Source organism: Saccopteryx bilineata, chromosome 3, assembly GCF_036850765.1.
Source record: "Saccopteryx bilineata isolate mSacBil1 chromosome 3, mSacBil1_pri_phased_curated, whole genome shotgun sequence".
NCBI classification, from domain to species: domain Eukaryota; kingdom Metazoa; phylum Chordata; class Mammalia; order Chiroptera; family Emballonuridae; genus Saccopteryx; species Saccopteryx bilineata.
Window position 1 is genome coordinate 165,529,587 of NC_089492.1, and position 26,346 is coordinate 165,555,932.

A 26,346-nucleotide genomic window follows, 5' to 3' on the forward strand; every position below is an offset into this window, starting at 1 on the left:
CCATAAAGGGAGATGAATTTAACAAACTAGTAGGTCTACAGTGGGAGTTCTCAAAGCCACTGATAAATCCCCTTGCAAAGGAACTAATTATGTTTGGAGAGGACATCTGTGCCTGATAAAATAATTAAAAATAAATTGTTCTCCTTGGAAATGTAAATTACTGAGTGTTTAAATCAATACTGTTGGTCATAGGGAAAATAAATAAATGTGTTTTTTCAAGTCTGTTAGGTGACACTGATTGATTTTCAATTCTGGCTATCACAGGGCTTGAATAGCTTTTATTTTTTATTTTTATTTCTTTTATTTTATTTTCTAAGGTGTCATTTTATTTTTAAGATTTTATTTATTCATTTGAGAGAGGAGAGAGAAGGGGGACACAAGGTGGGAGGAGCAGGAAGCATCAACTCCCATATGTGCCTTGACCGGGTAAGCCCAGGGTTTTGAACTGGCGACCTCAGCTTTCCAGGTCAACACTTTATCCACTGAGCCACCACAGGTCAGGCCTGAACAGCTTTTAAAACAAAGGTAAGGGACTTCGGGTCCTGTAGGGACAGTTGTTATGCCCCGGGAGGCAGTTGCTGAAAGTCCTAAGTTATATACATCCCACCTCCACCCTCTTAACTTTTCCTAGCTGGGAATAGAGGACCCTGAGGAACCAGACTTGACCCACTGTCCCCGTGCACTTCTAACCCCCACTGGAGTGGGAGGGGTTGGTGGCACTACTGACTCCTCCCCCCAAAATAACTACCGCTGCATCAGAGTGCTGTCAAGTAAAAAAACACATAAATAAAGAAGGCTCTGGCTAAGAACCAGGAACCAGACAGGCCCCTTAGTGTGAAGAAAAGGGGAGCTAAGAGGCTTTGGGAGGCTGGCTAGAGCACTGTTGTAAAATTTTTTAAAAATTTCCTTAGCAATGACTTAATACTGTAAGTCTTATGGCAAAAGAAAGAAAAACAAAGGAACTCAGGCTACAAAATGCTTTTTTTATTTCATCAAAGAACCAATATTGATTAAGCACCTATTATGTAGAGCCCTTGAGTGGCATTTATAGAAGGGATGGAGGAAAAAATGAGATTTCTGCCTTGAAGGAAGTTGCATTCTTGCTGAAGCAGATTCAGTGGGAAAGAAGGGTATATCCCCAATTCCTTTCGCCTTGCTGATATCCAGCTCTTTCCTACCTCTCTTACCTAGAGGCAAAAGATTACCCAGAGCCAGTATGACAAGACACTCCTGGTGTTTTCCAGGGATTCGGTGACTTAAGAGAGGAGAGCTAAGGGAAACCAGCCTTGGACTTGGCCCCAGGATCTCACTTAACCCTGCAGAGGCCGTGTAAGGACAGACCCCTCTGCACAGATGGGGACCCAAATCTCCGTGGGCTGGTGAATAAAAACAGGTAATGAGCCATCTAGCCCTTACGGTGAGGTTGGGGGGGGCAGTGTAGGAGTAGATGAGGTCACACACAGAGAAACATTTAACAGTGCCTCGAACTACAAACACGCTCACTAAACATTTCTGTAGATACCTAGGTAACTTACCCAAGGCCACAGATACAGAGGGCAGAACCAGGATTCATTCACATCTTGGTCCAGGCGGTCCAATTGCAAGGTCCGCCCCACAGGATTCAACTGTCCTCCTCTTCCTCTGCCCTCCCGTTGTTGGGCCTGTCTCCAGCCCCCTTAAAGTCCACCCAGAGGGCCTTTTCCTTCTGGGAGGTGCGTCTCAGCGCCGACAGCGTCCTGGCCTTCCAGTACAAGCAGAGGGTGGAAGCGAGCAGAAGAAGGAGCACCACGAAGGGACAGATGAATAAAAAATAGATGAAAGATGCTGAAGAGCAAATCCGGGAAGGAAATGTGGGCTCTACCACAAAGAGGAGAAAAACGAAGAGAGTAATTAGTTTCTAACTTATTTGTACTAATCAATTATAAACACTTTTGGGATTCATTGTTACAGGCAAATACATGTATAAATAACAGGCCCAAACAGCAGCTGGCCCCTTCCAGCACGTGTGAGGAGCAGAGGCCGAGAGCCCAGAACTCCAGACGGTGCTCCTCCAATGGCCCCGCCCTCACCCAGCAATTTCCAACCACCAGAGAGGTTCCAATGACCTACTTAAAACTAACAGCCAGAAAGAAAACAAAAACAAAAAAGAAAACTTCTCCTTTAATCTTCTTTCCTCAGAAAAGATATCTATAATTTAACTCTCGTTATCAACTCTGCTGCAGGTCCTGATTTTTTTTAATTAATTAATTTATTTTTTACAGAGACAGAGAGAGAGTCAGAGAGAGGGATAGACAGGGACAGACAGACAGGAACGAAGAGATGAGAAGCATCAATCATTAGTTTTTCGTTGCGTATTGCAACACCTTTGTTGTTCACTGATTGCTTTCTCATATGTGCCTTGACCCTGGGCCTTCAGCAGACCGAGTAACCCCTTGCTGGAGCCAGTGACCTTGGGTCAAAGCTGGTGAGCTTTTTTGCTCAAACCAGATGAGCCCACGCTCAAGCCGGTGACTTCGGGGTCTCGAACCTGGGTCCTCAGCATCATAGTCCGACACTCTATCCACTGCGCCACCGCCCGGTCAGGCACGGTCCTGAATTTTTAACTGGGTTATTCCCACTGCTGCGGCTTCCTAATCTGCCTCTACCACCCCAGCCCCCTGCCCATCTCTCACATGCATGGTCCTCCTAACCTAGAGGCACCGTCCCTTCCTGACTCTCCACACTGGTCTCCCACTCCCCAGCCTCCTCCATTCAGCTCTTTTCCTGTTGTTCTTACTGCCACCCCCCATCCCGCTCGCCCCACCACGTCCTCTGGAGGGCTCAGACCACACTTCCTCCCCACAGTGGTCCTACCTCTCCCACCACGTCTCAGATGCTGTTCTACTCCATCCTGTCACACACACATCTGTTTACTCCTCTTTCAATCCCCCTTCTAAACACCTCTTCTGTCCCATCATAGGTACCTGTTTCTGTTGCCCCTACAGTGCCTAGCACATGCACTTGGTAAATTTTGCTCATCTGAATTAGATGAGATTGACTGGGACAGAAGATACTATATAAAGGCTTGCTGAAGATACCTCATCCTCAGCGGCAGTCCGTGGGGAAGCGCTGTCAGCAGCAGACATGAGGAGCATGCACATGCAGCCCCACAGTGGGTCCCGGCCACATAGCCAGGGAAGCCACGAAGATCGCACCCACCACAGGCTCCAGGACAAAGAACCTTGAGTTACTAGGAAAGGATGAGGCTTACAGTCTTGATGCAGGAAGACACATGCTTCATGGGACAGCAGCTACCAAATGTAGCCTTCCAGCTATATTTACTTACGACAGGATATTCAAAATCAGGGCTATTCTGAAAACCCGATGCTAACAGTAGCTGTGCTTTCATTGGAAAATTGTAATAACGTAAGCAATTTCTTTTTTTAGAGGTTAAGCTATAGGATTCTTGGAATGATAGACTCTTTGAAAACAACAGGTCCTGAGTTCATTTTGATCAACCACATGCTACAAGGATTCCATTTTTGGCATTGCTGATACATTTCGCACCTTGAAGGATGTCTTTTTTGGAAGTCAAGAATCTGAACACTGGTCCAACTCCTGCATTGGGAATTCCTGGAGGGTGAGGCCTATGTCTCATGCAGCTTTTTATTTTTTGTAGCACTTTGCCATAGGTCATCAATGGAGACTGATAGATGAATCAGTTACGAGAGTGAATTCCACACACAGGACCCAGGGGTGTGACTCCATCTTCCTACACAGAGCGAAGACCATCACTGAACATGGCAGCTCTGAACAGGGCTAGCAAGGAGCTGCCGGCTTTGCTGTCTGGATTTCTCTGGTCTCATTTGTATTCTCCATCTTAAATTTGGGTTTTGTTTTTGAAAGGCGGGCAATGAAAAAGTTAGATTTTAATTCCTTTATCACCCATTTTCCACATTCTACCTAACCCCTTTCTCTAAGGCCCTGCTTGACTACAGTAATTCTCCCATGTCTTATCTGAATACATTTGAATGCGTGTGGTTAAGAAGGAGGTGTAGACAGAAATGCTGAAAGAGAATGGAGCTGAAGAGACCAGAGGCTAAGAGTACTGGCCTTGATACTTCACACCACTCAGGTGCAGAATAATGATTGAGCACCTGCTACATCTTGGAGAGATGGGTTCAAATCCTGGCTCTTCTTACCATGACTGACATTGGACAAGTTACTTATCCACTCTAATTATTAATTTGCTCATCAAACAAATGGGGAAAATGATTTCTAGAGTCATGATGAGATCATGCATAATAAAGAATTTAACATAGTGCCTAGTGTACTGTTGAGTCAGCAAGTAATAAATATTAGCTAGAATGCTACTGAAAAAGTTAGGAAAATCACAGGCAGCTATCTCCCCAGAGACCAGAGAGGACACAGGGCTGAGCCTGCTGCTTCCTCTCAGGGGCCACAGCCTTGCTTAAATCCTCCCAAAGGTCACATCTCTTGCTTAAATCTCTGAGCTCTCTGTCCCTAGGACCAGGTGACGTTCAGTTGAGAGTCCTTTCCTGGTCATGGGAGTCAGAGAGTTGGGAGGTGGGAGCCCACGGCACCCACATCTCACCATTGCTGGGATGGAGGTGTGATGATGGGGAGATGGGACTGGCACACAGCAGGTGAGAAGAACCCGGCACTGGCTTTTTTTGCCCCTGAGATGCTAACCTTCAATGCGAAGGGACTGCCAGGGGTGACTATCTGAATGGGGAGGTCATATTGGCCAGCTCTGCTGCTTCTAAATCACCTCTCCTGGGAGGATAGTGCTCGCTCCTCACAGACCCATTTCCTGCCATCTGCCTCTCACCCATATTGGAATCAGAATTAGTGACATTCAAAACCATTAAGGTTTGGCATTTTGGATTAATCCAAGTAAGTGCCCAAAGCTCAAAGTATAAGTCTGGAAGATCGAACCAAAAACATAACGAGAGCATTTCATCATGAGGCTTAGTTTATAAAATGCTTCCACCCACAGCCAAACACATCATCAGGAACACTTCTTTTTGACATTACCTCAGAAATACTGACTTCAAAGGAAGAAAGAGACAGGACAAGCGGGGGGCTCATTGGATTCATTGGATTCCTCATATGAGTGAAGTCATGTGATATTTTTCTTTCTCTGCCTGGCTTATCTCCTCTCTGCCTTTGGTTTCCATGCTATCACCAAACCCTGGTTCTCCTTTAACCGCTCATCTACTTCCTTATTCTCCTTCACAGGCTCCTCTTGTGTACTCTCCTGATCAATAAATGATGGGGTGTCTCAGGGGTTCATCCCTGGGCATCATTATTGGCTATAAGTTGATGACTTCTAAGCTACAAGTCTGGCAAAGATCTCATTTGGAAGTGTTGATATCTACTGAATAGATCTCCCTGGATAACTCACGGGTCCTTCAAACTCAGTTCCAGCCCAACATATTCAAAATTGAACTAATCTTCCCTTCAGACCTTTCTTCTGTTCAGTGAATGTTCCACTACTCACCTTTGCCAGGAACCCGATGTTCATCTTTGATTCTCCCCTTCTGTTCATTCATTCCCCACATACATCTAATCAGTCTCTAAACCTTCCAGAGTACACCTCCTAATCCTGACTGCCTGTCCTACTCCCAGCCCTCCTGGGCCCTGCCTTAATTCAGACCTTCACCTTGTCTCACCCGAATTCTACAATCATTTCAACATGGTTTCCCTGCTCTGTGTCTGCCTCCCTTCTAATTCATTAGCACTGTTCCTAGAGGGGAGCTTTCTAGAATGCAAGTCTGATGGTGGTACTCCCCTGCTTGAACTTGTTCAATGGCACTCCATAACTTGCATAGTAAAGTTCCCTTTCTTTAGCTTCATACACAAGACACATTTGAGATCTGCACCTCCCCATCTTACTAACCTTATCACTGCCATCGGGCCACGGTTTCTATGACTATCTTGAATGCCCTCTTCTTTTCATGAAATGTTTCTTCCTTTTCTACAGGCTCCATAGTTGGGAAACCTTCCCAGATCTCTGCCCAGCCCTGCCTTGCTCCTGCTGTACTGTCCTGAGACTATTTCTCTGATGATAATGATCAGGTTGGACTTCACTTCCTCCACTACACTCAGCTCTATGGGGACTGACTCTGCAATACATGTTTTCATGTTCTCAGAACCTCATATAGTTCTTTATTGAATAAATTACAATATTTTGTTCCATAAATAGACATATACATATGTATGTATATTTGTGTGTGTGTGTGTGTGTGTGTGTGTGATGCTTAGAGGCATAAGGAAAAAGAAGAGTTAACATCTGTTGAGCACTTACAATATCAGGGACTTTGCTGGATACTTTGATTTCATAGCTAGTAGGTGGGTGGTAGAGCTACGATTGGAACCTAGGCTCGTCTGATTGCTAACCCTGAAAGTATTCACCTCCCCACACTGCCTCCCGACTACTTGAAAGAAACATCCAGGCAGAGGAAGCAAGGTGCGATACTCTGAAGATTTACTTGGGAACCCTGAACTGGACTTACGATGAAACCCTCAGCTTGTCACGCACAGGCTCTCCTGCTTCTTCTATTGTGAAGAATACAGAGACCACTCCACTTTCAACATTTCCTTTACTGGGTTCATTTGTTTAAAACCTCACACTTGTTTTATAAGGCTTCCACAAAGAGATATGCTTTTTAATTATAAAATATGTACATTTTCTTACTTATTTATTCTAATGCAAAATAAAATGCTGCTTCTGCAGAGCCTAGGAATCCCTGTGGGAAAACATGTACAGAACGAGGTCAGGTGATAGGACTTCCTGGAATTGTGGGAATGAGGGAAAAATTCTGCATGGAGAGTTGAGAGGAAAATTCACTGAGCAAAGGACAGGGAAAGAGGAGGATGGAACCCCCAAGAAACAGATCCAATAACTTTGACTTCTACACTAGAAGCATTGCTGGGATCATAGGGACGAAGCTATCCCTACTCCTGAGAAGCTGCCAGATGTTCTCTGCAGCACTCCTTCTGTTGGGCAGATAAAATATATTATGCTCACTTTGTTAAAGATGGCGCTGCCCACATGGAAGCTGTCACCCAGGTGATATTAATGTGTTTTGGGGGCGGGCTGTGGGCAGGCAGGATCCTTGTAGCCTGGGGCTTGGTTTTAGGACTAAGCCTTTCCCATCCTTTTTGATGTGGGGTGATGCAATCCCATCACGTCTCTGATAAGTGACTTTGTATTAGAGACTTCCCTATTTTGTATATTGGATTAAAAGTTTTAATTTCTACACTATAAAATGGGGGCAGAACGGGAGCTTGCTCTCTCAGTTCCTGGGATTATTAGCATTAGAGGAGAGAGCAGAAAGGAGAGGAGAGAGAGGCCACGTGGAGGAGGCCAGGAGAAGCAGACAAGATGGCAGAGTGTTGAATGAGAAGCCAGTTTGTGCAGAGTTTGTGCAGGGAGAAGGAAGGAGATGGCTAACAGAGGTGAATAAGTCTGGTGAGTTAGAAACCTTTGATTCTCGGAAACTCGGTTAAGTCAGTAGCTTTGTGAGCACTGAATGTGAGTGGGTTTTGGAGCAGTGTGTGTTTTACTTGCCTGCCAGGTGCAAGCTAGGATTAAAGATGATGGCCCACCAGTTTTTGGCTCCGTTGTTTCTTTACCAACTGTCCGAATCCAATGCGAACCTGCATGGGCCAGGCTGCTGTGATGGTGGCCGTGGCTATTGCCTTCACACCTTCCCTCCTCTGTACCCACCTCTGCCCCTCCAATGACCCTTGTCCACAGTGAGTTTAGCTTATGGCTCACCTCTCACCTTCTCCTTAAACCCCACCAGGCAGCGTGGCTCAGAGAATGAGCTGACTACAACATCCGCCAGCTCACTGATTGCCAGGGAAGATTTACTGGTCTGGATGTTTTCATTAACAAATGCGTAATAAATGCCTCTTATATACATGACACTGCACTGGCTGGAAGGATGTCCTCTTCTCCAAAATCTCTTTTGTTTTTTTGTTACAAAGACAGAGAGACAGATAGGGACAGACAGACAGGAAGGGAGAGAGATGAGAAGCATCAATTCTTTGTTGCGGTTCTTTAGTTGTTCATTGATTGATTTCTCGTATGTGCCTTGACTGGGGGCTACAGCAGAGTGAGTGACCCCTTGTTCAAGCCAGTGATCTTGGGTTCAAGCTGATGAGCTGTGCTCAAACCATACGAGATTGTGCTCCAGCTGGTGACCTTGGTGGTTCGAACCTGGGTCCTCCGCATCCCAGTCCGATGCACCACTGCCTAAAAATCTCTTGTTCCACATCCCTCCTGAATCTGTGCACTCAGCTGAATAGAATGACCTTCCCACACAGAGAAGGATCAACCTTTGGCCAATGGTCTTCAAGGAACTGCCCTCCTTGTTGGAGCCTGTAAACAAGTTCTAGCATGTGCACTTCCTCCTTTGATGCCTTGCAAGGTATAATTAGGAGCAGCACACCAAATGACTGTCATTATCAAAGACCTGTAGTTTGTTGAGCACACAGAGATAAGAAGCTTGGCTCTCATTCATTGAGAAAGGTTTTTTTTTCCCTGCTTGTTTTGTTTTTTACTCAGGGAGCATTTAGATGTAGCTGATATTGGTCCAACCAGATCAAACATGAAGTCCCCCTGTCCCTCTCCCTCATCCTCACTCCCACAGCACATAAGCATTCTGAGATTCAAGATCAGCCAAGCAGTAAGGATGTCTGCTCTGAACACTCTTTGGTTATTTAAAGGAATATAAGGTTGAAGGCTTTTTTGGTTTGGGTCGGGAAGCAGGAGCAGAGTCCCCTAATATTTCATGTCTATGCCAAACCTCACGCAGACCTTGTCTGTCCAAAGATGTTGCTACTGAGAAAAAAAGGCAAAGTCATTTTGGTAGGGAGTCTGAAATTGTTTTCAGCCTGAAGGAGCAAAACATAGCTGGGAGAGAAAGGGTAAGGGGGAGAACGAGAGAATAGGGTTCTCCTGACCATGAGCTATGGCAGGTTACCCCTAGGTACCTGAAGGTAGCACCATGAGCACCAGATGCTGCGACCCCTCCGATGCTTGGTTGACCCACTTGCTTGGGGTGCCATGGAGCTGCCACTCCGCCATCCGGCACCAGTAGGTGCCAGCATCTTCCATCTCCACCCGATGAAGCTTCAGGACAAAGTCTGTAGGGGATGAACGGTAACAGTGCAGGCGCCTCCTGAGCCCCTCTTCACCATATTCCAGCAAGCCATTGTGCTGCAGGTGCACCAGCATTTCACTTCCAGAATGTTCTCTGGCCCGGTACCACATCACAGAGAACAGGGAGGCTGAGCTGCCCGAGCTCTCCAGCCTGCAGTGGATGGCTACCTCTCCGTGCTCAGTAGCATTATCTGCTAAGTACACTTTGGAGACACGTATCTTACTTCCTAGGATATAAAACAGCAGGAAGTTAGAGGAGAATCCAGGCTCTTAGACTGGACATCTCCTCTGAAAAACCATGTTCTTGCTGAGGAGATGTCATCTCATCATCTTTAGATATCACACCCTTCACCTTTAACACTTTTCTTTGACCTCTGTCCTTCTTCCATATTTGCTAGAACATTCTCTGCCCCACCTCTTGTCTGCCACTGAAAGCTACCCAGCTTTGGGGGGCATTCTACCCTGCTGCTCCCCCCCCCTGGCCCCGGCCACCTCTCTCTTCTACTTCTCAGAGGGACCATTCAAAACTTCCAGTGCGCCCACTCTCCTCCCTCAAGCCATGTAGCCCACCAAACCCCTCATTCTTAGCCAGTCACCCTCCTCTCATGCACCCACATGCCATCTCAGGTGTAGATGCAGCGAAGGAGGAGGCTATCTGAGAGACTGAACATTTTTATACAAGTGCTAGAATATCACACTTTAAGGAGACCATTTAAATTATTGAATTAAACTAAGTTCTAAACAGATTTTGACATTTACTTTCAAAACATTTTTCTCTACTAACCAGCAGGTAAGGACTTGGAGGGAAGGCCAGAGAGGTTACAAACAAAATAAAGAAGTTACAGTAAACCCTATATTTTCAACGCTACTACAAACACATTTATTAATCTATCTTTAATAGAACAACTTTGATCCTGGATTCTTTTTTAGCTAGCATCTTTACTCGGCCCTTCCCTTTGTGGCAAAGCATGGAAATATTAGCTTAAGTGATAAATATTTATCTGCCTCCCCCCCCCCCCAACTTACTCCCTACTTAATGCAATTGGTCTTCCAACCCCACTGCTACACTCTGGCCAAGGTCCACAGTAAGAACCTGAGTCCCTGCTCAAGGGACCCTCCAGTATTTTTGGTCCTTTCTGTGTTTTTTGCCACTGGAGTCCATTTTCTTCTTGAAATCCTCTCTTCTTCTGATTTCAGATAAAATGTCCCTCTTACAGTTCTGACCAGTTCTTCTCAGTGTCTTACCCTGGACTCTTCCTAACTCCCTTCCTATGCCAGGGTGCTCAGCAGGCCACCTCCAGTAGCCACAGCCAAATATAATTTGTTTGACACCCTTAGGATTGTAAAAAGAATTTGAATTTGTTGTGAACATTCTCAAATGAGCCATGTCACCAAAAAATATTTTTAGGTATTTCTTGACATACTAAAAGACTGGACAATGCCGAGCCACATTTTTGAATGGGAAGTTCTGGCTTGAGCTCAGGAGTGGCTGCCTCCTTAAAGGGGTGTGCGTACACTGTCAAGATTTGGCTTCAACAGCTGGGAGGAAGGATGCCAGCCACATGGACGGAGAATGCAGAAGTGTGCATGAGCCTTGTGGGATGGCAGAAAGGCTTCAGAAATGCAATCTGGGCCATGCTGAGTGCGAGGGGCTCTGAGGCATCCAAGTAGGAATGCCCAACAGGCAGTTGTCTAACAGACCTAGAGTTCAGGCAACAGGGACTAAGAATAAAAACCCAGAGCTGTCTCAACGAAGGTGGTAGCTGACATCAAAGCAGTATTGAAAAAGTCATGGGAACACCACAGATAAGAAGAAAATTGGGCCCAGGATCTGTCCTTGAGGAACATTCACAGGCAGAGGAAGAAGGGTGGGCAGAGCAGAGAAGGGGAGCTGCCCTACAGACTGTGGGCTCCTCAGGGCAAGAGCTGTGCCTTCTATCTGGTATTCCTAACCGCCTAACACATAGCAATGCTCATATAATCTTGTTTTGATGTTACATTGAAAATGGAATTTTAAGCACCAAACTAGAGCAACTATTTGCATTGTGTTGTTGGATCTTGTCCAGTTCCCAAACCTTAGCATGACATTCATTTAATTTTAATCGACACTGGAGGTGACCTAACTAAGGCTGAAAGATCTACTCACCCCTGCCCACACTGAGACCGCAGCGCTCATAGACCAACGTAAGTGGATGGAACTTGTATTACATTTTTTAGAGGTCTCCTGAGGAAGAGGAGATTCCCTCAGTAAGCTATTTCAACAGTTAACTACTCTTACTCGCCTTCTGTCTAGGCAGCCAAATGTTGAAAAGCAATTTCTGCACACATCCCTGTAGAGTTGTACAGTTTCTGTTCACAGTGGGAGAAATATGCTTCGTATTACTCTTTCTCTGCCAAATTACAATAGAGCCCCACCAGAATGACACAGCTCATTATTACAGAGATCTGAAGATACAGTACCCTGGGTAGCTGCATGCACAAGGCTGCCAGGCTAATCAGACCAATCAAAGGAATCTGGTTGCCCTCCAAACTCCTTAAAACCTCAGACTGCTTCACCTTAAGTGACCCCCTCCCCAACCCCTGTCCACTGGTAGGCTTTCAGGTCCTACGATCATTGTATAGTTACACTATCCCTAAGGTTCTAGGTCATACTTTCACCTTCACATAAGCACGCCGAAGAACAGCTTCCTACACAGAGACGCGTGAAAATACACTCCCAAGGTTTACCTGTGGGCCTGAGTTTCAGTTCTGTCAGGCCTGACAACTCTTCCCCAAGCTTGTAACCAGTGCCATTTGCAGACAAGAGCCACTCCTGCACGGCGCAGCGATACTGGCCCTGGTCCCTGTCTTCCACAGTCAGAATGTGTAGCTGAAACACGTTGTGGGAAACTTTCTCGATATGAAATTTTTGCTTTCTCCTTGGGGTGCGGAATTCATCCCCATATTTTACCACGTGAGTTTGGTCCATTCCCAGGATCTTCAGCCAGGAAGCATTAGACGAAATGGAAGAGAAGTACCAAACAATGGCTAAGTGAAGGTTTCCAGTGGTCTGGGACAAGATGCTACATTCCACAACAGTGTTGGAGTTGATGGAGAGCTCTTGGACTTGACTGCTTGAATTCACTTTTAGCTTACTCTCTAAATTAAAAGAATGGAAACAGTTACTTTTGTTAGAATCCAGAACTTCAAAGTAGAACAGACATTAGAGGTCAGCTAGAGCAATGCCTTGTTTTATATGTATCAGGATTCCTGATGTATATATGTGAGAATTCCCACTCCAGCAGCCCCACTCACTGCTCATTCAGCCTCTGAACAACTCAGACACAGACATCTGTTCTTTAGCATTTATTTTATTTTTTTAATTTATTGAGTCTTAGAGAGAGAGGAAGGAAGGAAGAGAAGCAGAAACAGAAATCTGTTTCCTGTATGTGCCCTGGCCGGGGATCAAACCTACAACATTTGTGTATCAGAATGACACTCTAACCAGCTAAACCACCCAGCCAGAGCTCTTCTATAGCATTTTATAACTTCTATGGAGAGAAAGTCTTTCGTATGTGGGTTTACTAACCAGAATATTCCTGGGTTCACAGTTTGCTAGTCTAGCTGTATGTACCTTCAAACACAGGTAAACAAAAGGAAGTTTTATGTGGTCTATTAAAATTGCATGTCTTGAAAAAATAAACTCATTGAGTGACCAAAAAAACAAAACAAAACAAAAAAACATATGTCTCTTTGCAGCCACTCAACTGTGAAAAATATCATATACATATGGAGTTAACTCTCCTTTAATCATAACAGCGTTTCTGCTTTGTCAGAAAGATGAATGATAAAGCTTGGCTTCCAGATCTTAATCTAACTTCTTGCTGACATTATAGGTTCTACTTTTTTTGTGTGTGACAGAGAGAGAGAGAGAGAGAGAGAGAGAGAGAGATAGGGACAAACAGGCAGGAAGGAAGAGAGGTGAGAAACATCAATTCTTCATTGCAGCTCCTTAGTTGTTCATTGATTGCTTTCTCATATGTGCCTTGACTGAGGGGCTACAGCAAGTCACCACTTGCTCAAGACAGTGCCTTGGGCTTCAAGCCAGCAACCTTTGGGCTCAAACCAGTGACCATGGGGTCAAGTCTATGATCCCACACTCAAGCCAGCAACCCTGCACTCAAACTGGTGAGCCTGCACTCAAGCTGGCAACCTTGGGGCTTTGAACCTGGGTCCTCTGTGTCCCAGTCTGATGCTCTATCCACTGTGCCACCACCTGGTCAGGTACAGATTCTACTTTCTTAACTTATTATTGATGTTGCTTTTCCTTCCATAAGCATTTGTTAAGCACATACTATGTTACATGCTGGACTGTTCCTGGCCCTGTGGATACCTCCTCTAAATGAATTCACAGTCCAGAGGGGAAGATTAGTATAGGGACAGAGGCTTAGTGGCTCTAGGATTGTATCACCAAAAAAGGACAGAGATATGCAGAGTTGGCTATCAAAGCACATACAGGACCACCCATCCCAAACACAGGAGTGAAGAGAGGCTTCCAGGAGGACACAGCTCTAAGCTAAGTGATAAGGTTTAACAGGAATTTGTCTGTGGGAGAAGGGTTTAAGAAATTCCACACAGCCCTGGCCGGTTGGCTCAGCGGTAGAACGTCGGCCTAGCGTGCGGAGGACCCGGGTTCGATTCCCTGCCAGGGCACACAGGAGAAGCGCCCATTTGCTTCTCCACCCCTCCGCCGCGCTTTCCTCTCTGTCTCTCTCTTCCCCTCCCGCAGCCAAGGCTCCATTGAAGCAAAGATGGCCTGGGCGCTGGGATGGCTCTGTGGCCTCTGCCTCAGGCGCTAGAGTGGCTCTGGTCGCAACATGGCGACGCCCAGGATGGGTAGAGCATTGTCCCCTGGTGGGCAGAGCGTCGCCCCTGGTGGGCGTGCCGGGTGGATCCCGGTTGGGCGCATGCGGGAGTCTGTCTGACTGTCTCTCCCTGTTTCCAGCTTCAGAAAAAATAAAAAATAAAAAAAAGAAAAAAGAAATTCCACACAGGCCCTGGCTGGTTGGCTCAGTGGTAGAGCATCAGCCTGGCATGTAGAAGTCCTGGGTTTGATTTCCGGCCAGGGCACACAGGAGAGGCACCCATCTGCTTCTCCACCCCTCCCCTTCTCCTTCCTCTCTGTCTCTCTCTTCCCCTCCTGCAGCCGAGGCTCCATTGGAGCAAAGATGGCCCGGGCGCTGGGGATGGCTCCTTGGCCTCTGCCCCAGATGCTAGAGTGGCTCTGGTCACAACAGAGCGATGCCCCGCAGGGGCAGAGCATCGCCCCCTGGTGGGCGTGCCGGGTGGATCCTGGTCGAGTGCATGTGGGAGTCTGTCTGACTGTCTTTCCCCATTTCCAGCTTCAGAAAAATACAAAAACAAAAAGAAACTCCACACAAAAGAAGCACCCCAATAAATTCAATAAAAATATAAATAAATAAATAAATAAATAAATGGGTTAAAAAAGAAGCAACCTGAACAGAGGCTTTGAAAGTGAGAGAGAACATAGAGTATCAGAGGAGCTGCAAGTAGTTCAGTGTGGCTCAAATTCAAATCAAGGTGGACGGTGGTGGGCTATGATGCTGAAAAGACATAACTGTTTCAGATTATACAGGACCCTGCAGGCTGCGCTACAGGGATTTGGATATGAGGTGGCACAGAGGAGTTGTGGATGACTGAGGTTTTCTACTTGGGTCAGTAGCGGGTGGTGGGAACATCAAGAACAAAGTAGGAGAAGTAGCTTTGGAAGGTTAATAAGGGTGCATTTATGTTCTGACATATGGAATATAGACATGTCTTGGAGGCAGCAACATAAACATTTCTGGAGATCAGAGGAGAAGTCTTTCAGGACAATGGGTTTAGGATTTGTCAGTAGATAGGTTGAATCCGTGCACAGGAATAAACCCACTTCAGTAGAGTGTATACAATAAGAAGAGAGCAAGCAGAGGATGAAGCCTAAAGGAATGAATCAATGGAGGAGGGGAATTCTGCAAGACACACAATGAGAAGTAGTTGAAGTCTTAGAATGAAAACCAAGAAAATCCTGTATCACAGGGTCAAGGAAAAAAGATGTCTCAAGAAGGAAGGATTGGGCCAACAATTTCAAAATCCACAGAAAGGGCAAGTAAATTAAGGCATGAGTTAATCAACAAGGAGATCATTTCCATTCCCAAAACTATTGCTCAGTAGCTGACAGAATAATGACAGCCACCATGTTGGAGCATCTGCTTGGTGTGTCAGCCCTGTGCTAGGCACATTATGCATGTCATCACTTTTAAGTGCACGTTAGCAACTTATAGGTGAGGTAACTAGGCTTGGACAGGTTAAGTTACTGTCCAAAGCTATAGTGCTACCCAATGCTTGTTAGACTGAAATGACTGCAAAGGCTCTTGAGCATGCTTTCCTAAGAGAATGAAAATCATGAAAGAAGGTGCTTGGCACAGTAGAACTTTACCCAAATTGCCATACTTTTAACCTCTATACTCTATTACCAATTGGCAAGGTAAGTTATATTTGCCTATAATCATAGAGTCTCTCATTTACAGTGGTCCCTTGAGATACAAATTTAATTCATTCTGTAACCGAGCTCGTAAGTCAATCAACTCGTATATCAAATTGCCTATACTAGACCCATGTGCCAACGCGCCAACTAGCGGCAGCTTCCTGAATCATGACTCGTATCTCGGAATTTCGCTTGGATCTCGAACAAAACTACGGACCGAGTCACAGCTCGTATCTTAAAAAATTGCATGTTGTTCTGTTCGTATCTCAAGGTACCACTACTGTATTAATACATTAAAATAAGTGAATAAATATATTCCAATGAAATTTACATTAGCTACACCACCAGGGGAGACAGTCTAAACATTTAATAACTGGTAAGCCATGAGCAGTGACCAGTCTGAAAGAATGCCTCACCACTGGAGCTAGCTCAAGAGGTCCCCCACTGTGCCATGTGGTACCCTTTGATTGCTGGCTGGTGGGGGACTTGTGGGAAGATGAGGAAGGGACATGGAGTAACAGTTATTATTAGTCAGTGTGGAACAAACAGTATGGTCATTCTATGCATACTAGCTTAGTGTTAGCCTGGCTATCAGTTATAAGTGGTTACAAACACAGGGAGAAGGCTTTAATTCTGTAACTTACCCAAAATGTCCCTTAATTTTTGTGAGCAGTATATTAAAAAAAGAATAGCAGGGACTAATTTCAAGTGGTGATTACCTGGTAAAGTGATGACTATCTTAAGTGGGTGGGAGGTGGCAGAAGCCCTTGCGGGGCCATTTGTGTGTAGGGAATTTCTGTCATAAACATCCACTTTACACTGATATACTCCCGCCTCCTCCTCGGTGGCATCGTGGATTAGGAGTTGAGAATGAAATAAAGACTGTGAAACCTTTGTTTTCTTTTGGAACTGGGATGGGAATTCCCCCCATTCAATAGTGCCATTATAGGTGATGTGAATGAGCTGATGGAAGGCTTGAGACCCAGCTGGCTGGAACCGCCATGTCACGGAGAGTGGGACCTGGAGGTCAGAGTAGCCAGCCTCCACTATGCAAGACAGGTCGAAGGTGTCAGTCCATTTCACTTGCGGTTGACGGCTCATCAGACTAACTTGTAAACTTGACGCTGTGGGCAGAAATAAAAAATGCAATTTGGAATAAGTTTATCAAATCAAAGTACAGTACAGCCAAGTTTTCCAGGTGCCACTTCTTCACCTTGAACTATCATTCATTCATTGGAAGTATCAAGTATTTGGGGGGTAGAAGTTGACTCACAGTACAGTCTGTACTGAATTCTGACCTCAGTTTTCCAAAGTTGACTCTCTTCTCAGAGTGTTCTCAGCAGCGACAACAAATAGGCCATGTTTGTCCAGTCTGCTGCTTAGACAGCTGCCACTGAGTGGGTGGAGTGCTCCCCAGGCCCACTGGCTGGCCCCTCCCTTCCTCCCATGCACGGGTTCAGTACCTTCTACAAAACGTGCTAGAGAGACTGTCACCCCAGGGCTGCAGCTGTCAAAAGTCTGAGTCCATGGGGCTCAGCTCCACTCAGAATGCTGCTTCTATAAGTCTACTCCAATTCATAGGAGTTCACTTTTAGCCTTGAATGGCAAATTAGAAGTGGTATCCTAAAGATGATCTTTATAAAGATAAGTGAACTTTAAAGATTAATTGACAGACATGGTGGCCAGAGACTATGCTCTGTGCCCATTACTAGGGACTCAGGGTGAGACACAATCAAATTTCACTGTCGCCCACCACAAAAGGAAGGTGCTGATGAGACGTAAGTCAGAAGAGGATTTCTTTGACACTTACCCAGAGATCGCACAGTGACTGACACCCTCTGCGTCCAGCTCAGCTCTCTGGCCTGGTTCCGGGTCCTCTCAGACACTCTGCATTCATACGTGCCACTGTCTGTGATGATGGTGGAGGTGACCTCCAGCAGGAAGGTGGCCCAGTCCATCTTTTCCAGCCTTGTGTGGCCACGCTTACTGGGTTTCCCATAGGAGGCCCCCAGCTGTGCGATACCATCCTGATCCATGCCAGCCAGGAATGATGGCTGTGCCTGGTCCTGTGGGATATGCCACCAGCCCACGGACAGGAGACTTTTATCTCCGTCTGCCTTGCAGAGAAGGGTCAGGGCTTCTCCTTCCCACACTGCCTCCTGCTTGTTCTGGGTAGACACGACCACGTTCCTTGCTGTGGAGTACAGGTTGTAGAATAAAAAATTATTTCAAGTAAATAAAAAATGTTCTGACACACAATGAGAGCTCATTAATTAGGATTGACTGGTTTGTGGCAAATGGGATCAGGCTGTTCACTCCTGCACCAAAAATTGGAAAAAGATTTGCCAAACTAAACACTTAAATAGTGGAAACAAGATGGCAAAAAATACACAAATCAGGAGAACCTATTCACACTTAAAACAATTTATAATGTGCCCTTACTTTTAGCAAAGTGTTAGATCAGCCTTTCCTTAGCTGGGAAAAACGTGGCAATATTTTGTGAGATTAATTAGGGTGGGTATATGACCTTGAAAGTAATAGTTTTAGTTTTTTGGAATTCAGACTTTCACAGTTCAAAATGACCCTCCTCTCCCTGCTTATCTTTCCCTAATTAGCATGTATTTTGAACAGGGATTATTGTTAACAGGATTTCTGTTCACAATACTACCACTAAAAATAATTACTTAGGGGGAAATACATATATTTCTCTTTTTCAAATTATAGATTATATATATATATATATAGTTGGTTGAAGGGAGAGCCTTTTATCTCTACTATACCATAAAACTATAAATGTAAATCTATTTCCCAAGTAGGAAATTCAAGATGCATAGAAATGTGGGCATTCATTCAATACTCAATTCCTGTGCCTTGTCTCAGGGGCTTTGTGGGCAGTGCAAAGATAGCTCAGGAACTCACACATCCAAGGCAACCCAGCCTCATGCTTAAGGCCAAGGTCCCTGGAGTCAGAATTATCTTGGGCAACATTGTTAGTCTCTGTAAGCCTCTTAATTTTCTTTCCTGTAAATATAAGGGCAATAACAGCACCTATCTAATCATATTGTTGAGAGAACTAAACATAATGGCATATGCAAAGGGCTTAGCCTGGCTGGCAAGGGGAAGGACCCAGGAAAGGTCAGTTGTTAGCATTGGTGTGTTATAATATGCACTTAGTGAAAACAGAGGTAGTTCAAAGCCAAAAGAGAAAAACAAAATAGAACTGGCATTGGAAATCTGAATAGGATCTAATTCAATTTGCAAACTGTTCTTCCCTGCTGTGGAAGGAATTCAGTCTTCTACTGTTTTATGCATATATATATGTTACAAAGGCAGAATGAAGGTTAATGTTTGCATAGATATATATATATCTATGCAAACATTATATATATGTATCTATGCAAACATATGTGTGTGTGTATATATGTATGTTTCATATTTTGGATATTAGAGACATGATTATACTTAAATGTTTTAAGTTAAAAATAGATTCATAACTAAAGTTTAGAAATTAGAAAATTATTACTCATCATCTCACTACTCTAATATAACCATTATGATTAGTTTCAACTAACATCATTTTATTTTACTTTATTTTTGTGTGTGTGTGTATTTTTCTGAAGCTGGAAACGGGGAGAGACAGTCAGACAGACTCCCGCATGCGCCCGACTTGGATCCACCCGGCACGCCCACCAGGGGCTACGCTCTGCCCACCAGGGGGCGATGCTCTGGCCCTCCGGGGTGTCGCTCTGCGGCCGACCAGAGCCACTCTAGCACCTGGGGCAGAGGCCAAGGAGCCATCCCCAGTGCCTGGGCCATCTTTGCTCCAATGGAGCCTTGCTGCAGGAGGGGAAGAGAGAGACAGAGAGGAAGGGGGGGGGGGTGGAGAAGCAAATGGGTGCTTCTCCTATGTGCCCTGGCTGGGAATCGAACCCGGGTCCCCCGCATGCCAGGCCGATGCTCTACCGCTGAGCCAACCGGCCAGGGCCTAACATCATTTTATTTTTAAATGAAGTTTTCTTAGTTCATTGTGGTCATTACTGCCTCTTGTAAGTACTAAATGTAGGGAAGTTACACATTCACGGTAGTGCTGAAAACCCCCTTCTTTTTAAAATGTTTAGAGAATGATAAACCTCTGCTCATATTTCAAATAATGGTTTGACTTTTAAAACTGAATGCTTAACAGGATCTTTAATAAGTTTTCTAAATATCTTTTCTGGTTCTACACACTGGGCCCAGTTTGGACTCCAGCCTAGACAGACAAACAAACTGTTTTTAGCTTTGGAAGACTATCTACTGATAAGCTTAGGATCTGTGCACCATGAAGGAAGGCTCCTCTGGCTCAAATTTCCACGTACTGGGTTTAAGGAAGGTCACAGATATATTCAGGGGAGATTGAGATGCACAAAGCAGAGATTTGGTTATGAGTAAATATGTAAACTACCTACGTAGTTTTCCCCTGATCCCTAGAAAGTCAGACCAAATGTTTGGTGTGAAAACTAACAGCCACCGCTTCCTGGCTGGCTGCTCTAGGCCAAAGCGTCTGTGTCTTCATTCCTAGCAGATCAGGAGATGAAAAAAGGCACAAAAGGGAAATTTAACTGTCTTGGGAGATGCTGTCCAATGAGCAAGTTTAGCAAGGAGATCTTTATTTTTAGTTTGTTTTTGGGCAAATTAATCTTTCTAGACTTTGAATTTAATACTCAACCGAGAGAATCGTAATATAGTCAGCCTTCTATAGCCAGGGGTTCCATAGCTGCAGATGCAATCTACCACAGGTTGAAAATATTACACACACAAGTTACATAGCTGCTGACACGTACTATATAGTTAGGCTTAGGATGGTGGGATTGGCACTAAATACGTACAGATTTTTTTCCTTGTCATTATTCCTTAAACAATTCAGATGAACACTTACATAACATTTACATTGTATTAGGTAGTATAAGTAATCTAGACTTGATTTCAAGTATCCGGGAGGGTGTGCATAGTGATATGCAAATACTATACCATTGTATATAACAACTTTGAGCACCCACAGACTGTGATATCTGTGGGGGTCCTAGAATCACTCCCCAGCAGACACTGAGGAACCACTGTATTGTGTATTTGTCTGTTTTCTCCGCACACATAAAGCACTGACTATTCAAACATGTTTAAGGTCATCCAACCTTCAGAAACTAAACAAGAGTAGAGTGGCCTTTCTGGTCTCATGTGTACAGATTCTCCGACCCACTGCACAGGTATCTCACCATATCACAGGTGAATAAAGCCAGTCCCCATGCAGGGAATAGAGCCGGCCCACTATCATTTCCCTCTTTGTTCCTTACTCTAAGTCATGCTTTGATGCAGAATTAAGACCTTAGGATCAGTCCCTACACCAGGTTAGGATAACAGAGGATTGACAAAAGGCACCTAAAAGATGTCAGAGGAGCAACCATGACAGATCGAGCAATTCAGTCTCATACTATTCATCACCAGAACACTGCAGCCCTGTGTAAACAGTTTCAACTTTCTCGGGAAGCAGCATGGCAGATTGGGAAATCCTGTCCAAGGTGTCCTATACTATAATCTGTCCCTTCATTTGGATTTAACCCTCAAGGACCCCTACCAGGACAACTTTGGCAAATGGATGTTACTCATATACCTTCATTTGGCAAACAGTCCTATGTCCATGTTACAGTGGATACATATTCTGGATTTATAGTAACCTCTGTCAGAACAGGAGAGGCTGCTAAGCATGTTATAGCTCATTGTCTGTATGCATTGTTCTATTATTGGATTTCCTAAACTGGTTAAACTGACAATGCTCCTGCATATGGAGCAAAAGCATTTACTGTATTTTGTCAAACCTTTTGAATTATGTGTATTTCTTACAATCTTTAAAGTCGAGGTATTATTAAAGTGTACCCAGCAAATATTTTAAGGTCAATTTAAAAAAATTTAAAAGGGGGGAGTCATATCCTGGAACTCCTACAGGTTTACCATACCATGCTAATTTTTACTTAAAATTTTTAAAATTTCTTTTGAATGCTGATGAACAGTAGACGCCAGATCTTTTTCTCCTGCAAACTTCTACCTTCTTTTATTTGATCCAACTAATAACACTGTTTTGTCTTTTTCCAAGTAGCTCCAGATATATGGAAAAGGTTTATATAAGCAGATGGAGATCCTCAAACTACTTAGCAAGATCTTCTGAGCATGGCTTTTAAGATACCAAGAGGCAGAAAAATCCCAATAGAGATCAGGTGAACTACCAGCTTTTAGGATACGCCCTTAAAGGCTCCAACACCCCAAAGGGGTCTCATAGGATGCCATCTGGGTCCTGCTTCAATAGTGGAAAGGAAGGTCATGAGCTAAAGCCTGACAGACTTACATGCCTCTCTGAGGAAACAGGGACACTGGAAGGTAGGCTTCCCCCTCGCTCTTCTAAGGGAGGGTTCAGTCTCTTCCAGCCCTGCTCCAGCCACCTATGACCTAACCTTGCCCAGAATGCTGGGGTTTGTCACTGAAGGCTGAAGGTGCCCAGGGCCGTCAGCCCCATCTATGTCACTGTGGACGAGCCTAGGGTATATCTTCCAAGAAGTAGGTAAACTGATCTCATTTGCACAAGGGCCACTTAACTATGTCTTGCCTGAATAGTCAGGTTTTTTATTCTTCCTTCGAAGATCTCTGTTGTGGGTGTTGATAGTCCTATTTTCTGCTGCTTTGTTTAATATATAGTGTTTCCTTTATTCCTCCTACCTCAATGCCCCTCATATTTCAGGCTGGGACCTACTCCTAATCTAGAGCTCTCTTTCCTCCTTTTGCCAACTTCTATTATGAATCTACCTTTGCCACCCAGCTTAGTGTATTTCAAGGTTCTCTTTACCATGCCACAGTCACAGAGCTCCAGGGAAAAGCAACCTGGTCTCATCTCTCCAGGCAGAGGAGAACAGAAGCTCCATCTCCACACATGCTGCAGATGGCTTTTCCAGTCTACCTGAATCATTACCAGCTAGACCTAGTGGTCATTGGGACTTGGACGTGAGTTGCAAAGTATAGAATTGTGACAACAATTCTAGTGCCATGAGAACTTTTCCTGGATGTGGACTTTTCCTGGACTCCTGCTCCTTGTGACAGCTCCTAACAGACTGAACTGGGGTTGGGTGCAGTTTTCAGGGATTTGGCATGGTGATGGTGCCAACTTGGACTTGGTGAACATGTTAAAGATACTACTTTTCTATGGATTCTTGCTGTATTGGCCAAGAGTTTGCTTAAAGGCTTTAATCACTGTAAAAAAAAAAAAGAAATAGAAGACTGGATAAAGAAGATGTGGCACTTATACACCATGGTATACTATTCAGCCATAAGAAATGATGACATCGGATCATTTACAACAAAATGGGGGGATCTTGATAACATTATATGGAGTGAAATAAGTAAATCAGAAAAAAAAACAAGAACTGCAGGATTCCATACATTGGTGGGACATAAAAATGAGACTAAGAGACATGGACAAGAATGTGGTGGTTACGGGGTGCAGGGGGAGGGAAAGAGGGAGAGGGGGAAGGGCACAAAGAAAACTAGGTAGGAGACGGAGGACAATCTGACTTTGGGTGATGGGTATGCAACATAATTGAATGACAAGATAACCTGGACATGTTTCCTTTGAATATATGTACCCTGATTTATTGATGTCACCCCATTAAAATTAGTAAAAATTTATTTATAAAAAAATATGTCAGAGGAGGGTGGGTGTATAATGTGGGTATTTATTCCCCAGGAAGAGGGCAGAGTGGAGCATTTCCCTCTTAACCTACTCGCATCACACCCACAACAAAAGAAGACAGAGGGCTTCATTTATACAGGTGTTCTCTGCTTGAAGAAAAACCCAATGTATAAAAATTAGGGCTAATGGCAAATAGAATCAAAGAATCTAAGACAGCAAGAAGGGATCTAAGGACTATCTAATTGTATGTCGTTATTTTACACTTGAGGAAGCTGGGATTTAGAGGAATAAAGTGGCATATCCATGGTTATGACCCACTTTAATGGCTCAAGAACGAGACTTGGTCTTCGGCTAGTTTGGGTACTTTACTTCCCCTCAAAGTGATCTGATTGACACCTGATTCCTCAGGAGACCTCCATGATATCCATAAAGGCATTCTACACTAATGAAGGCGAGGATCTGAAAACAGCCAATCGTGACTGGTCTGGACTTTACATACCTGCTGGCTTCTGCAGGTACATGTAACTGTCTGGTGACTGCTTTCTCTGAAGCACTTGCCAGGAGCTCATCCGAGCTCTTGTCATCTCTGCCACTGCACATCTATAGGTGCCTTCATCCTCTGGGCCCACAGAGAAGATCTTGAGAGAGAAAGCCTTGGGGCTTAACTTTGAAACCTGGAGTTGTCCTTGACTTGCTCGCTCTTTGTAGTCATTCTTCAGACTCAGAACCCCATCAGCATCAATGCAGGCCATTTCAACACCATTGAAGAACCAAACGCCCTGAAGCTGTGGGTCCTGGCCACTGCCCACTACCAGGCACTCCAGTTCCAAGGGTTGCCCTTCAGTAAATTTGCTCTTGGATATAATGTTGACTTGAAAATCTCTTACTAGAAAACAAAAACAAGGTAGGAATTTAAATAACTTTTGTTTTTATTTATTCATTTTTTTTTTTTTTAGTTAGAAGAGAGAGATAGAGAAGGGGGGAGGAGCAGGAAGCATCAGCTCCCATATGTGCTTTGACCAGGCAAGCCCAGGGTTTTGAACCGGTGACCTCAGTGTTTCAGGTAGATGCTTTATCCACTGAGCCACCACAGATCAGGCAAGGTAGGTATTTAGACAGGCCACCACATCTGTCCTTTTAATAGCAGAGAGAGATGACACCTTGTATGGTTAGTACCAGGACTGAACTTCATGTGAGGGTTCAGTTCTCAGGAGTCACTAAGCCAAAGAAATGCTGGCAATCAAAATGCCCTTGACTATTCTTAAACCACCCAGAAAGAAGAGCATACCTGTTTTCTGAGTGCAATTCTATTTAGCAGGATGTATGCATTGGTGTATAAAAAAAGTATACAGTAATGTGAGTTTTTTAAAAATAAAAATATAAAATATAGTATACTATGCTGAATTACTGTAAACTATGATTTCTCACTGTATTTTTTGGCTGAGAATTTCCAGTGGGCTTTATCCTAAGCACATGGAAATATGACAAGTCCACAGCTAACATTATTCTTAACAGTGAAAAGCTGAGAGCTCTTTCTCTAAGGTCAAGGATAAGACAAAGATGCCCACTCCTACCACTTCTGCTCAACAGAATACTGAAAGTCCTAACCAGAGCAATTAGTCAGAAAAATAAATAAAAGGCATCCAAATTAGGGGAAAAAAGTCAAATATCTTCAGATCACATAATCTTAAATGTAGAAACCTCAAAAGACTCCACCAAAAACTGTTAAAACTAGTAAACGATTTTGGTCAAGTTTCAGGATACAAAATCAACATATAAAAAAGTCATTGCATTTCTATGTACTAACAACAAACTATCAAAAAAAAAAAAAAAGAAATGAAGAAACAACCTTATTTACAATAGCATCAAAAAGAAGAAAATACTTAGGAATTTAACCAATGAGGTATACTGAAAACTATAAAACATTGATGAAAGAAACTGAAGACACAAATAAAGGGAAAGATCGCCTATGCTGGAAGAATTAATACTGTTAAAATGTCATGTCCATACCACCAAAGCAATCTACATTCAATGCAATACCTATCAGAATCCTAATGACTTCTTTTTTTATAGAAATAGAAAAAACAAGCATACAATTCACATAGAACCACCAAAGATCTTGAATAACCAAAGAAATTTTGAGCAAAAACAAAGCTGGAGGTATCACACATATTGATTTTAAAATATATTACAAAACTACAATAATCAAAATTATACAATACTGACATAAAAATAGACATATAGATCAATGGAACAGGATACAGAGCCCAGAAATAAACCCACAGCTTTATGTCAATAGCTCTTTGATAAGGGTGCCAAGAGCACAAAATGGGGAAAATATAATCTCTCTTAAAAAGAGTGTTGAGAAAACTGGACATCCACATGCAGAAGAATGAAGTTGTACTCCTCTACCATTTAAAAATCAGCTCAAAATGTAGTAAAGATTTTAAACATAAGACCTGAAACCATAATTCTGCTAGAAGAAAATAAAGGGAAAAACTTCCTGATATTAGTTTGGGCAATTAATTTTTTATTCCTAAAAGCAGACACAACAAAAGCAAAAAGAGACAAGGAGGACTGCATAAAACTAAAAGGCTTTTGCACAGAAAAAAAAAATCCACAGAAAAAGACAGTCTACAAATGGGGAAAAATATTTGCAAATCATATATCTGATCAAGGGTTAAGAAAATCATACAACTCAATAGCAAAAAACCCAAATAACTTGATTTTAAAAAATGGGCAAAGGACCTGAATTGACATTCTTCAAAAGAGGACATACAATTGACCAACAAATACATGAAAAGATACTCAATATCACTAATCATTAGGGAAATGTATATTAAAACCATGAGCTATCACCTTGCATCTATTAGAATGGCTATTAAGTCAAAGGTGTTGGCTAAAAAGACAAAGGTGTTGGTGAGAATGTGGAGAAAAGGG

At 43.8% G+C, this 26,346-nt stretch overlaps 1 protein-coding gene across 3 annotated transcripts in view; it reads right to left on the bottom strand.

Moving 5' to 3' along the window:
* Positions 1 to 963: 963 nt before the first annotated feature.
* CD101 (CD101 molecule) overlaps positions 964 to 26,346 on the bottom strand; it is a 47,595-nt gene continuing 22,212 nt past the window's right edge. For all 3 annotated transcript variants that reach the window (XM_066268176.1, XM_066268177.1, XM_066268175.1), the window contains 6 exons: positions 23,906 to 24,292; positions 17,509 to 17,892; positions 16,418 to 16,822; positions 11,903 to 12,313; positions 9,007 to 9,402; positions 964 to 1,857 (listed from right to left, as the gene is read on the bottom strand). In XM_066268176.1, coding sequence (XP_066124273.1) covers positions 1,622 to 1,857; positions 9,007 to 9,402; positions 11,903 to 12,313; positions 16,418 to 16,822; positions 17,509 to 17,892; positions 23,906 to 24,292 — 2,219 coding nt within the window. In that variant the 3' untranslated portion in view covers positions 964 to 1,621. The remainder of the gene's footprint in view (positions 1,858 to 9,006; positions 9,403 to 11,902; positions 12,314 to 16,417; positions 16,823 to 17,508; positions 17,893 to 23,905; positions 24,293 to 26,346) is intronic.